Source organism: Diospyros lotus, chromosome 10 (assembly GCF_014633365.1).
Source record: "Diospyros lotus cultivar Yz01 chromosome 10, ASM1463336v1, whole genome shotgun sequence".
In the NCBI taxonomy this organism is placed as follows: domain Eukaryota; kingdom Viridiplantae; phylum Streptophyta; class Magnoliopsida; order Ericales; family Ebenaceae; genus Diospyros; species Diospyros lotus.
The window spans coordinates 5,670,303-5,685,124 of record NC_068347.1 but is presented as its reverse complement, the minus strand read 5'-3'; the positions used below and the strand labels follow the sequence as shown (position 1 = coordinate 5,685,124).

General features: G+C 34.6%; 1 protein-coding gene across 1 annotated transcript; it reads left to right on the top strand.

The window, feature by feature from the left end:
- Nucleotides 1-6,033: 6,033 nt before the first annotated feature.
- On the top strand, nucleotides 6,034-14,101 carry LOC127812139 (beta-glucuronosyltransferase GlcAT14A-like). The gene is made up of 4 exons (XM_052352470.1): nucleotides 6,034-7,437; nucleotides 10,722-10,797; nucleotides 10,871-10,986; nucleotides 13,434-14,101. Exons 1-4 carry the CDS (start codon nucleotides 6,840-6,842, stop codon nucleotides 13,949-13,951), a joined length of 1,308 nt encoding a protein of 435 aa, XP_052208430.1. The 5' UTR covers nucleotides 6,034-6,839; the 3' UTR covers nucleotides 13,952-14,101.
- The last annotated feature ends 721 nt before the right edge of the window (nucleotides 14,102-14,822 follow it).

Genomic DNA, 14,822 nt, shown 5'->3' with positions numbered 1-14,822 from the left:
AATGCAATAGCTTAAAAAGAAATTTAATTAATTTACCTACCCCATATGGAGGAGAAATCCAGCCAATCGCCCACACTGGCGTTGCCTCATGGATCCTGCCTTGAGCTCAAAACCCTATTTTTGAGCTTCTGGCATAGTCCTCGAGCCCCAAATTAATTTTCAAAATTTTCTCCTATTTTTCTAAAATTTTCTAGCCATTTTTCCTCATTTTTTTTTCTCTTTTTCCATATTTTATTTTCTATTTTTTCTTTTATTTTTCTTCTTCTCCTTGCTTTGTCTTCTTCATCATGCCTGATCCCCTGTTCACACCCTGCACCAATGGCCGGCCACCGCCGCCTGGTTCTACCGGCAACCGCCACTCGCCCGAGGCCATCGCCGGCCGCACCCAACGGCCGCGCATGCATCCTCAGCTGCAACGCTGCAACAGCCATCGCCGACCGCTTCCCTCGTGCTACCGTGTGTTGCTTTTGCTCTGCTACCTCCAGCCGCCTCGCTGCTGTTGGGCTTCATCGTCGGCTATGGCAACTACTGCCATGGCCGATCGTCTTTCTCTCTCACATTGCTCTTTCTCTCGATCTCACTCTCAACCCAAGCTCTCTCCCGAGCCCTCATTTCTCCTCTCAGCCAAGCTCCTACGAGCTCTGTCTCTCTCTCTCTCTCTCAGATTAAAAAATAACCAAGGAAGGAAGCTTTATGGAAGCTTACAGCCATATATATATACATAATACACATTTAACCCTCAATTTTCTCATAATCTCATTTAGAAAATTTGGGTAATTTCATTTGAAGAATTATTAATTGCACTTGGACCCTCCAAGGCTTAAATTTAATTTCCCTTAAGCCACCAAAAATGTTAATTCTCCAAAATTAATAATTGACCTTTACTCAAAAATTTCGATTTTGTCCCTACAATTGCATGGGATCATTATTCCACCCGAAAACACCTTAGGGCTACCTTACTCACAAAACTGAACCACCCCTAGGGTCCTTTCAACTTCTCATAGGTCCCTACGACCATTCGATATTGGCATCTATTCGGGCTTATATAGAAATTATTCTGAAAATTATTTCTAGTCTAACTATTAGTAGCGTTATTAACCTCACCTCGAGACACTCACCAATCTCATGCCCTTTTCCCTGAAGATCCAAGTCTCGGGGCACTCCCTACCGTTGATTCGATAATTTTATTAATCAATTTCTCAAAATTGATTTTCGACCTTCCTGGACCATCGAGGTTCTTTCAGAATAACCGAAAATTATTTATTTTTCACACCCATGTAATACGGGATATTACATAATGTCACTAGGGCACACATCAACGTCTCTATCGAGGTGTACTATCTTGACCCATATGAGCTTCTTAATTACTTGCATAATAATTTGGCCTTTGTTTCTTCCTTCTAAATCAAGACTAAGCCAAATGCTTCCTCAATAATGGTATGATAGAGATAAAAAGACTTGTTGGGATTAGGCTTGGTTTAGACTAGGGGTGAGGCCAAGTACTATTTAAGCCTATTGAAGGCCTCTTAGCACTTCTTGGTCCATAAAACTCTTGAGTTTATGTGATAGGGCTTGAAAGAAAGGCAATCCATTTTCTACTGATTGGGAAAGGAATTGCTCAGAAGTTGCCATTTAACCCTTTAACTTTTGTATCTCTTTTAAGTTTCCTAGTGGGTTAATTTCAAGAATAGCCATAGCATTCTCCAAGTTTATCTCTATCCCTCAGTGGTGGATAATGAAGTCAAGGATTTTCCTAGTCATAACCCTAAAAGCACACTTTATCAAGTTCAGCTTTATGTTGAATTCTCTTAAGGTTTGGAATCATTCCTCTAGATTGTACAAGTGTTGCTTAACCTTTTGGCTCTTAACGAGCATGTCATCCATGTATGCTTGTATATTTCAGTCAAGTTACATCGTGGAGAGCTTGTTAACAAGTCTTTGTAAGTGGCCCTAACATTCTTAATCCCAAAGGGCATAACTCGATGATAGTAAATGGTCTTATCAATTATGAAGGTTGTCTTGTCCTAGTCATCGGGTTGAAGGGAATCTAATGGTAGTCTTGGAAAGGGTACAAGAAGCTCATTAGCTCATATGTAATCATGTTATTGGTAAGGTTATCGTTGCACGAGAAAGAGTAGTTGTCCTTCAAGTAAGCTTTGTTTAGGTTAGTGAAGTTGATACAAAGCCTTTACTTTTTTAACCATTTAGAGACTAGCATGACATTTGCCAACCAATTAAGGTAATTAGCCTCCCAAATATACCGAGACTCCAGGAGTTTGTTTACCTCTCTTTCATTATCCTTGACCTTGTTAGGTATGAATTTCCTATTTTATTGCTTTATTAGCTTATAGCCTAGGCTGATATGAGTTTGTGGGTCATCACTTCAGGATTTATGTTGTGCATCTTCTCAACAAACCAAGCAAAGATATCAACATAACTCTTGAGGAGTTAGATGACCTAACTTATGACTTGGTCGATTAGTTAAGAGTTAATCCATATAGTCCTACTTGACTAGTCTTCTTAGAGAGGGACTTTAACTAGCTCATCAATTGGTCTAGCTTTCTTCAGCTCATTAAGATTTTCTAGAAGATAGCTTATAGCACCTAGGGGTGTTGTTATGGTTGGCGCCTTAGGGCTACAAAGTGAACAAGGAAGCTCGCCTTTAGCTCCTCAATGTTATGGATGGAACAATCAAGCAATTTGGAATACTAATATTGAGCATTCCTGTCTAAAGTGGTTAAGAAGGTTTGGCATCACAATCCATCTAATGCCACTTGGATTAGCATATGAGAGGTGAAGAACCCTATATGGTCGGAAGGGTTTATGGTTCCATCATACAGCTTGATGGTTAGGATGTGAAATCTCTTGATGAGATTTAAGCTATAATAGCTCGACTAAGTGGCTGAGAAAAGCCCTTATCATGGGATTCCTTCCCTTTACTCTTCTCTATCCAAGCCATTTTCTTCTCAATATGTTAGAGATGCCTTTCTTGAGAAGTATCCTCTTCTCGTGTTTGGGAGGATGCTAAATCCTCATCCTCCAAGTGTCAATGATCAAGATCATCTCCAAGTATGTTAGTGTTCCTTCCTATGGAAAAGCTCATTCTTCAGGAGAGTTGTTGGTTATCCCTTTGGGAGTGACGAGGCTCTTCACTTTGTTATTCTCAAGAATGATAACAGTTGTCTCTCCATGAGTGACTAACTTAGCCTTTTAATTAGGCCACCAAATCCATTGGGGGAGGGTTGTTCTCTAAATTCAATGGGTTATTCAAGACAATGGGGATCTAAGCTTTAGCGTGACTTGGGTTTTCCTAATGTGCCTAGTTTGCATAAGAGGTATCCATCAAGGTGGCATGCTGTGTGAAGAAGCCAAACTGAGCAAGGGCTTATTAGATAAGCGGGCTTAAAAGATGAGCACATATGGATGAAGACTATAGAAGTTGGCCTCATGATGGGCACCAAATGGTGATGGTTGGAGTCAATCACTGCTAGGTTTGTCCTAAGCTAAGTGTGTTTGGTAGCTTTCCTTAACCCTAAGTTTGTCCAAAATCTACTAGCCTTATAGAAAGAGGGTAAGGCTAGGTCCCCTAGTACAACTTCTAACGATCAAGTTAATCTTAGTGTTAGAGGTAAAGTATACAAACGATATATAATAAATGACGTACCTGATTTTTGGAATTCACATCTTTATATAGTCATATTATAGAGTATTTAGAGGACCATGAACATGCTACATGGATGATTAAATTTGGATTAGGATCTTGTCATTTGGACTAGATCTTCCACCAGGGTCTGGTATACTCTTAGTTTAGATCTTAGTCTAGATTTGTAGTCTTAAGTACTCGTTTATCTTAGTTTAGATCCAAGTGCCTTGGGACATGTGTTGCTTTTAAAGAGCTTTAAGAAAACGGTATTTGTGTAACTTTGCCTAGAGTTAAGATATTCTACCATCAATAACTTTGCCTAGAGTTATGTTTTAAGGAGAAGTGTGATATTAGATGAAACAAGAAAGACAAAAGGATAAATGAAATAAGGTAAAACTTAATACGAAAGAATGAAAGGTGAATTGGTGTAATATACTTTTATTTTGTTTGAATAAAATAAAAGGGAACAAAATATAATAAAAACAAAAAAAATGTTTTCAAATATTTCACCTTCCCTTTGTACACCCACCCAAATTAGAGTATAAGAAAAAAGAGAAAAGACTACAAGGAGACCAAAGGGGATGTTCCATATAGAACTCTTCACATTTGGCCAAACACATATTTTTGCTTCTATGCTTTCATATTTTTTTTTTGCATGCTTATTTACATTTTTCGTTATTTTAATTACACTCATAGACTTGCATTTTTTACTCAATTTAACTCTTGTACTTTAACATTTTTTTTCATCTGATAACCTAAATTTTTCGTTGTTTCGATTACACGCACGTACTTGCATTTTTTAAATAATTTAATCTCTATACTTTAACGTGTAAAAAAAAAAAATTTGAAATGAGTCAATTTAATCTATTTTTTTATATGTCAAATGAAATGAGTCAATTTAACTCTATTTTTTATATAGACATAATCGAAATAATAAAAAATTTAAATTATCATATAAAAAATAAAAAATAAAAATTAAAAAAATAAAAATTAAATTAACTCAAAAATGAAGATACATGGATATAATTAAAAAAAATTAAATAATCACACAAAAAACATAAAGGTACACGGATAAAAATATTGACTTTGCCTTTCACATCCCGTCCACTCTTGTAGCCTTAGATGTGTTTAAGATTGACTCTCATTGAAAGGCCATTGAGGTACCAATGTTGCTCCCACTGTGATATTACTTTTTATCGTATAATCCTATAAAATAATTGTGAACGATTATTCTTCGTAGAAAAATTTTATTCAATCGATATGGAAATGGAAGACAAAATAAATATAGCTTTAATTTTCTTTTACTTAGAGGTTGTTTGGCTTACTTTTTTTTTACACACAATTTATAAGTCTTTCTATTTATAAGTTATATAAAGTTTAAAAATTATTTAACATTTAATTTGATAATATATTTGAATAATATACTTTAAGCTGTCATTTATATAATTATATGTTTAGTTTAAAAAAATTGATAAATTATTAGAACTTAATAAAAAGATTAAAATATACATGTTATTGAATAATATAAATAAAATTTATAAAAATACTAATTTTTAATAAAAAAATTATAAATTGATATCCAACTAATAAAATTGTTACAATTTAAATTATACACAATTATTAAAAAATATATTAATAGAATCTTTTAGGTTTAAATTTAGATTTAATTTATAAAAATATTAAATATATTAATACAATAGATATTAATATATATATATATTAAATATGTTATATATATAAAAATATATATATAGAGAAGGCGACGTCCAGAGATGGAAATTGTGATGATAAAGGTTGACAATAGAAGAAGCTGCGATGATGACAGATAAAAGGGAGGAGAGAATAATGTTTAAAGACAAAAACTTGGAAATAGTTGAATTTTTTAAGACAAAATTATAATTATATTGGTTATTGGAATAAGTTCAAAAACAACGTTTTGAGAAAAAGCTAGAAAGACAATTTATCCAAATGTTGTTAAAACAAGTTTAGTAATTTTTAAATTTTTAATAAATATGTAATTAAATAATAATAAATGATCTAAATGTTCAGACTGATTTTTAATAAACTAATTACTAAATAAAAAAGATTATTCTACTTTATCCCAATTAATTAACGTACGAAATGACTAAAAATATCAAGTGTCAAAAATATCTTCACTTTGATAATACCGCACATACATTTAAATAAAATTCGAATAGGTGAATTGGGCGGATCCGCCCAGCGATGAAATTCGCCACACAATGTGGGTAGACTTCATCTGTAAATTTTTTAGTAAAGTTTTTACAGGTGAAATTCGTCCGACAATTTTTCAGTAAATTCGTGCGCAAACCTTTTTGGAAAATTGTAGCAAGACTCAAATAAAAATAAAGGGTCAAGTGTTCAGACTGCTGAGCCAAACACTCAATTGAATGTTAATTTTCCAAATCGAGAAGGTTGAAGTTAATGTTCAAACAAACTCATCAAAATGGGTCCAAAGCATCGCCATCGGACCGTCCGTGCGGCTGAATCCACCGAAGATGGGAATTTCTTCATGTCCCCAAAGCGTATCAGCAAAGGCGTTTTCATGGGGAATCGTTTACTTCCATTTGTTTGTTCCTTCGTTGCTCCCAATTCAAGCAAATGCGAACGGTCGATTACCAACTCCAAACCCGCTCTATATATATGTGGTTTGCCCTAAAACCATAACGACATCGAAAGTTCCTCCTGTGAAGCTGCGAAAGGCTTCTTGAGTAAGCATTTCTATTCGTTGTTCAATTGAAGTTTCTGATTCACGCTTTCAATCACTGTCCAAGTTGCAGACTCGTGGCTATTTCCGCCCTTGAAATAAGTAACATTTTACTTGCTAAGGATTAGATCTGTGGCAATTTCAGAGAGGGAATTCCTGGAACCTGTTTGTTATAGGTGGGGAATCTTATTTTTTAGGTTAGAGTTTGGTCTAAGGTTACAGTCTTCACTGGCAGAAATCACAGTTTCTTGTACTTCTCCTTAATTAGGAGATTTCTTTGATTCTATTACTGTCCTGTGCATATATACGTGAAGTCTTTGATTTTGGTGTTGAAGCTTATTGCTTCTTTGAAAGTTTTGGTCCGGTTGTGTCCTCTTTCTAATCTGTGGTGTCTGTGATTCCGGAAGTTTTTGCTTGTGGGGTTCGTAGAAACTTTTCATATATCTGTTTGGTATATAAGAGACGAGGAGTATGAGAAAAATTGTGAATTCCCACTCAGGAAGGGGGTTTAGTGATAGAAGATGGGTGCTTCCTTTTTTCGCCAGTGTGCTTGTATCCATTACTCTACTTATGGCTGCTGTTTTTGGGTTATATTCATCTTCCTACCGTGGGAATCAACTGCAATTAGACATTGTTTCGTCTGTGGAGTGGGAGGAGTCTGGTGGGTATTTTGTAGAAACTGATTTCAAGAGATCATTTGACTCGAATTGGGAAAAGGAGGAGGCACCTCGATTAGCTTATCTTATTTCAGGCACAAAGGGTGACAGTCAAAGAATGTTGAGGACTTTGCAGGCTGTGTATCATCCAAGAAATCAATATATTCTACATATGGATCTTGAGGCTCCACCACGTGAAAGATTGGATTTGTCCATGGCGGTGAAGAATGATATGATTTTCCGCAAAGTGGAGAATGTGCGTGTAATGGCACAGTCGAATTTGGTGACGTATAAGGGCCCAACAATGATAGCTTGTACGCTACAGGCAATTGCTATTTTATTGAAGGAGAGCTTAAGCTGGGACTGGTTTATAAACCTCAGTGCTTCGGATTATCCTCTTATGACACAAGATGGTTAGTGCCGTGGTTTGCTTCTTATTTGCTTCCTAATCATGATTGTTATTTTTAAGGAACATTTGGCGATTGTGGTTTTATTTGTTAGTTTTCTCTAAATGGTCTTGAAAAAAAATCAACAGTGACAAGTTATCCCATTTGTTTTGCTATAACAAAACATGGCATGCTATTTTTCTGCTGAACACCTATTGTGTTAAAAAAATTATCAGGTTAATGATTCACAAGCTTTTATATTTTAGTACCTCCTCCCCCCCACACACACACAACTTTTGCTCATAGTTGCCACTGAGATGCACAGATGATATTGGAAATTGAAGAATTCAAACATCTTTGAGCCTATTGTTTTCTGTCTTTACTTGATCATGTTAGGAGATGAATATTTTTAAGTAGGTAAGGCTGCATAATATAGCATGTTTAATGATGTGGAGATACCAGTGTTATTAAAGGTGCACGCCTAGGCGCAAGCCTGGCGCCTAGAAACAAACCAGGCGTGCGAGATCTGCCCAGGCGCGCTTGGGCGCACCCAGGCCCTTAGGCGCAGCCTTGGGCTCATAGATGTTAAAGGTGCGCCTCATAGATGTCCACTGCCCACCGAAACCAGTTGCCATTCTTGGTTCCAGCCTCCCCTCTTCTCGGTTCCAACATGTATACATTATAACATATTTACATTTCTTTAGTCCATTTACTTTAATACATAAATATAAATAAGAAAGTACCCCCCATTTGGATTTAATAAAAATATCTAAAAAATCAAAATCTATAACAATAAGAAAATAGAATTTTGGTCTTAGTACAAACTTAGGATTTAGCGATTTTACCACCTCCAAAATACATATATACTATTTCTTGAAAAATTCATTAAAAATCATTTTAACAACAATGAATATTAGCTATCAAAATACCGGGAGATAGTTTTTCAAAATGAAAATATTTTCTTATATGTCTCCTTATAATGTGCTAATCTTCTAGACTTAGAAAAATAGTATTTTTCAAAATGAAAACATTTTCTTGATTGTGGACTTGTAGTGTTTATGTGTTTACTTAGAACTTTGCATGATGATTGGTACTTGTTTGAGTTCGAGTATTATCTCTTTATTTTTCTTTAGATGGTCTTTAGAGCGGTATTGTTGTTGACATGTTGTGAATCTTGTAGAAATCAAAAATTTAAAATGTCATCCAACACTATTGATCCTAATCTTGATAGTAGCTCTGCTGGTAGAAGAAAAGATCCAGATCCAGTATGGAAATATCATAGTTAGCATATGTTGAATTTTATATTTTTTTTTATAACATGCTTGTTAAAATATTATTAGAAGTTAGGACCTATTTTATACATTTTTCTTCAACTAGGACATATATATATATATATATTTTTATTAACTTGCGCCTAGTTCCACCAGACTCGCGCCTCACCTTGCGTTTTGCACCTCTGGCTCCAAGACCCTTGTGCGCCTTGAGCCTTTAATAACACTGGGAGATACAGTGTTAACTGTTTGGATGAGAAATCGGTCAAACTGAAATCTTAATCTCAAATAACCTACCTAGTTTTATTTATCAAGTAGAATAAAGTACTTAACAAAAAGGTAGAAATATGGGTCAGATGGCATGTGGCTTTATGGTTTTCAACAACTAGGATACGGTGTTGAACTGCTGGTGACAATTATAGTATGTGATTTGTAGTTTGATTATATTACCATATGATTGTGCAGAAAAGCATTTTATTGATGGTTATTACGAATGAATATTTTTTTATTGGCTAGCATCTTCTGAAATGGCACTGCTTGCATACTTCGTTGAACCTTCTTTAGTTTTCTTTTCCTTTTTGTTTTTGCCAGTAGCCCTGTCAATGGACCGGATCTGGTTCAGATCCAGAAGGTCCAGATCCATTTGATCAACTAGATCCGTATATAAATGGATCTGATTGATCTGGACTAGATCCAAATCCATTAGATAAGTATTTAGGACAAAATAAAATTTTATATTTTTAAATTTATTATTTAATTAAACATTTTTGAAATTATTTTATTCTCACATATATTTGTTAAAATATTTGTATGTACATATATACATATATTTATACATAAGCATACAATACATACATGGTTGGAATACATAATATAGTATTTGTGCATACGTGCATTATATGTATACATATATGAAATATATGTATGTATAATACGTGTACAAATGTAAATGTGTGTATATACATGTATGTATGTATTATATATATATACGTCCATATAGATATGCACATATATTTACATATGTACATAAATATAATGAGTGTACATATGTAAACATACACACACGAGGGCGGAACTACATGTATGTGAGGGTGCACAATTCCACCCCCCCCGGCCAATTTCTAAAATCGCCCTTGGCCCCTTAGCGTTGTGCATATAAATTATTATGACCTCTAATAATTGCCCCCCTTGAAATAAAAAAAATAAAAGGCAATTAAGTAATGCCAAAAAAATTTAGTATACAGACTTGAGATTTCTCCCGACCCAAGTTCCTGACTCCACCACTGTACACACACACATATATATACTATACATGTACATACATACATATGCATACACGTATATATGTAAATACACATAATGCATATATATGTATGCATGTATACATATAAGCATATGGGTATATGTATGTGTATGTATACATATTCGTATATATGTATATATGTATAAATATATACGAATATATATACAGTGATAATGCATTTTGGATATTATTAATAATATATGTGTATGTACATGTATATATACATGCAATTATGTATAGAAATATACGGATTATATTTGTGTACTTTTGTTTATATATGTATATATGTTTGTGTGCATATAAATATATGTATTTTCATATTCATGTATAAATAAATACATGTATGTACATGTGATTATATATAAAAATACAAAGGGAAGTTTAAAAAATGGATCTGGTCTAGGTCCACTAAGATCCAGATCCATGGGATCCAGTCCAATTATAAATGGATCTGGACTAGAACATTATTTGCTGGATCTGGTGTAATGGATCTGGAGCGGATCTAGTTCAAATCTAGTCCATTGACAGGCCTATTTGTTAGGTTGAACCTCTTTTAGTTATTTAGATGGAAAGTTAAAGACTTCCACAACAAAAAATGGGATTTCACTTAGCTTTTTCTATAGAATTAATTGATTTATACATTTCTCTAGACAATTCCTCAAGAAAGTTGTCATCTATCAGAGGATTTTGTTTTGTTGTTGCATGAAAAATATCTGACTTGTGTTCTTGCTGTGCAGATCTACTGCATGTTTTTTCTAATTTGTCCAGAAACCTGAACTTTATAGAACATACACAACTTCATGGTTGGAAACTGTAAGTAACATGTGTATACAAACATAGCATGGAGTTATTTTTCTCCATCTCATTTTAATTTTGGTTAATGCAGAAACCAGAGAGCAAAGTCAATCATAGTTGATCCAGCGCTTTACCTATCAAAAAAATCCAGTCTTGCATGGACAAGTCAGCGCCGGTCACTTCCTACATCCTTCAAGTTATTTACTGGTAAGTTAAACCAATCAGACAATAATGAGGTTGTGGAACACCATGTGGACTTCTTATTCAGTAATGAATTAAATAGATATGGTTGTTTCAGCTGTGTACTTTGAAATTTGAAACAAAATGAGACAGCTGATATGGGACAGAAAAGTAGATATTAGGAATTAGTATTGTTTACTTGGTGTTTAAAAAAATGTGCTTAAGCCTGCTTTATGCGCCAATGTGTGCAGCATGCTTAGGGGTTTTTTTGTGTGAAGTTCAGTGACTTTAGCTGAGCACGATTAAAGCGTGCTTTTACTTGAGCTTCGAAGCACTAAAAAGCGCACTTCAGAAAATACATATTTTTTTTTAATCAGACAATATTAATGGTTGGATTTGTTTAAATTTTTGCAATGGTGTGGTTGCTTGTATGGAATCTTTACCCTAAAAAAGCTGTTATCAGATCTTAAAAAGATATGAATAAAATTATATATACATTTTTTTTAAAAAAAGATTCAGCTGTATTTACCAGGCAACAAATATTGAAGGAACATGTAAATAGGTGTAAATTAGGGATTGAAGGATCAGAGATTGCTGTAAATTAGGGGTTGATTAATTGGGGATTGTTGGAAATTTAGGATGCTTTTTTTTTTGTTATGATTATATGAACTTTTAAACTGGTATAAAGTATAAAAGAACAATTCTACCTCACTTTTTGTTAAATTTGCAGCCCTCATTCTTATTTAGGTTTGTCTAATGATTTTTTTAGTAGTGTATATTTTTTATGTTGTATATTTTGTATGCTTTTAAGATTTTATACTTTTTATTTCATTTACGCACGCTTCACTCCGCTTAAGCTTTCGCTTTGTTTTGCAGTTTGTGCTTAAGCTCTGTAGTCCTTTTGCATTTAGCACTTTTGAAAACACTGATTTATTTTATTTCTTTCTTTTGTTTTGTTTATCTTTTAGATAATCCTTTAGTAGTAGGTTCCATTAGAATCCTAATTAAATTGGGATTAAGGAATCCTAATTAGGAAAGGTACACTCATCAGGAAAGAGAAAAGCAATTAACTAACTATGACCATACCCTTCGAGTACCACAGAAATGAAAAGAAAAACTTAAGCAACGATCAACCAGTTAAGCAGGAGCAATGAATAGGAAAACTAAAATATGGTAGGCAAAAGCAAAGAGGAAATTAAGTTACCAACTGCCCCTTAACTGTAGGTTATGGAGAGGTATACTACCACCAATTTCAGGAAAGAAGAACTAAAAAGAAAACTGCACTGTCATTGCTTCAGCATTACCGTAGTACTTGTAAAATAATGAAATGTTGGTCAGGTGTGAACCAAAAACCCTGATACAGAGCCACCAACAAGATCACTAAACTCAATCAATAACTTGAAAGCAATGTCAACAAGATGGATGTGCGGCCATATAAGAAAAGATAAAATTAGAAATGAAGTTATTCGTAATAAGATAGGAGTAGTGCCAATAGAGGAGAAGATGAGAGAAACTAGACTAAGATGGTTTGGTCATGTGAGAAGGAGACCAAGAGACGCTCTTGTGAGGAGAGTTGATGAAATGGAATAATTAATCAAAAAAAGAGGTAGAGGCAGACCTAAGAAGACTTTGAGGGAGACATTAAAGTTTGATATGAAGTGTATGGATCTCAATGAAGATATGACAAAAGATAGAAATACATGGAAGTCTAGAATTCATGTAGCCGACCCCACATAGTGGGATAAAGGCTGGATATGTTGTTGTTGTTGTTGTTGATTAGTTCTTATATTTAATTATACCCACACTTTGTACTCTTCTTGATATAATAGCTACTCAAATAGATTTCTTTTTGCTCGTTATTTTTCTTGCTTTTTCTTGACCCAAGTAAAGGTCACTTTTTCGGGTAATGGTTGGAACAACATAGAAACGTGAACTTGAAACTTATAGAAATTTAATGAATTTCACCCGGAGATTCATGCAGAACTTTGACAAAGTTAATGAATTTCACCTGGAGACCATAGTGGCACTATAAAATGGGAAATATTGCTTGGAAAAAGGATGCAATATAATTATGACACAATTTTTTAGAACTACAAAATTACGAGTATGTCTAGCTTGTTGACTGTAGCTTTGGAAGTCTGGATTTCAACTTAGGTTTTAAGGTATGAAAACTGAGTATCTTGACAGACTAGTCAAATTGGCTTGTTGATCCTCCACCTCCACTGCCCCTTCCCCAATCTGTCTCCCTCACTGTCTCTCGGGCAGGGAGGCATGAAGGGTACATGTGCCTGGTGTCAAATAGTACTAAATTTAACAAGTAGAAGTTGATTTCCATTCATGAACCATAATATGTTGCACAACTGCATTTAATTGATTGATCTTGTTTTATGTCATTTATGGATACCATCTAAAACTGGTATTCAACTAACTGAATTTGAACATTTCAATTCTGGCATGTCATGTTCCATATGCAGGTTCAGCATGGGTGATGCTAACTCGGACCTTTGTAGAGCACTGTATATGGGGATGGGATAATCTCCCACGAACAATCCTAATGTACTACTCAAATTTCATCTCCTCTCCTGAGGGTTATTTCCATACTGTCATATGCAACACAGACGAATTCCGCAGCACTGCAATCGGTCATGATCTCCACTACATTGCTTGGGATAGTCCTCCGAAGCAGCATCCTCGCTATTTGACCATCAAGGACTTCGATAAGATGGTCAACAGCAGCGCCCCATTTGCTCGAAAATTTGCAAAGGACGATCCCGTTTTAGACAGGATCGACAAAGAGCTTTTAGGCCGCACAAACCGATTCACGCATGGCGCGTGGTGTATCGGGAGCTCACACGACGGGGCCGACCCCTGCTCCTTGCTAGGCAATGATTCAGAATTTAGGCCCGGTCCTGGTGCAAAGAGGCTTCAACAACTAACTGATACGCTTTTATCCGAAGATTTCAGAAGCAGGCAGTGTTCAGATCAAAGGTGACACTACAATCAGTAGTTGCATTTGAATCTCTCTACTAAAAGCTGTACATTGATGTATCCATAGATCCCCTAACACCCTCTATATGTATGAATTTGCAACGTTCTTCTTTATAATTAGGTGAAGAAAAGCTTTCAGTGATTTGGCTGCTTTAAGGCTGGCTTTGGCCTACTTATTGTCCTTTATTGCCATCTGAGAATTGGACAATATAGCTAACTTTCTGGATTGGATGGACCTCTCTTCATTGATAATTAAAGGTCAAGAGTTGGGGAAACATCCGTTTTCTACACCCTGCCTGCCCTTGGGCTCCCAGTATTTCAACTTGGGGCTGCCCTATATATATGTGTAAATTAGGATTTAGGGTTTAGAATAAAATGGTCATTCAATTCTATTTCTATTCTCATTCTTATTCCCATTCTCATTACTTCCACACTATTAGTAATTCTAATTTAAAGAAAAATATAGTTGAATTTTCTTAATAAGATTACTATTATTTGTAGTCAGATTTAAAAAAAAATAAAAATACATATAGAGAAGTGTTATATAAAAATAATATCCAAAAAGTGAAAAAAATGGGTTAATTATTGATGATGGTTGGAGCCGATCATCATCAGTTTTATCTAAAGTCGAGTACATCCAAAATATGTCCTTACGTCTAAATTTGTCCAAAACTTGTTGGGTGAGGGATTCAATATCTTTTGGTAATTAAGTTAGTCTCAGTACAAATCATTATTTTAAAATCACTTTCATAAGTCTAAATTAAAGTAGTGTTTGAATCACATAAAGATTGTATCTTCAAAATTTTTTTTACTTAATATGATGTGAACAATGGTTCCAACCTTTATTTGTTATATTTATTATTTAAGTTCGATCT

Excerpts from the sequence above, each read along its gene's own strand:
- LOC127812139 (XM_052352470.1), top strand. The coding sequence starts at position 6,840 with ATGAGAAAAATTGTGAATTCCCACTCAGGAAGGGGGTTTAGTGATAGA. Across the intron at positions 7,438-10,721 it reads TCCTCTTATGACACAAGATG|ATCTACTGCATGTTTTTTCT; the intron begins GTTAGTGCCGTG and ends CTTGCTGTGCAG. Across the intron at positions 10,987-13,433 it reads ATCCTTCAAGTTATTTACTG|GTTCAGCATGGGTGATGCTA; the intron begins GTAAGTTAAACC and ends TTCCATATGCAG.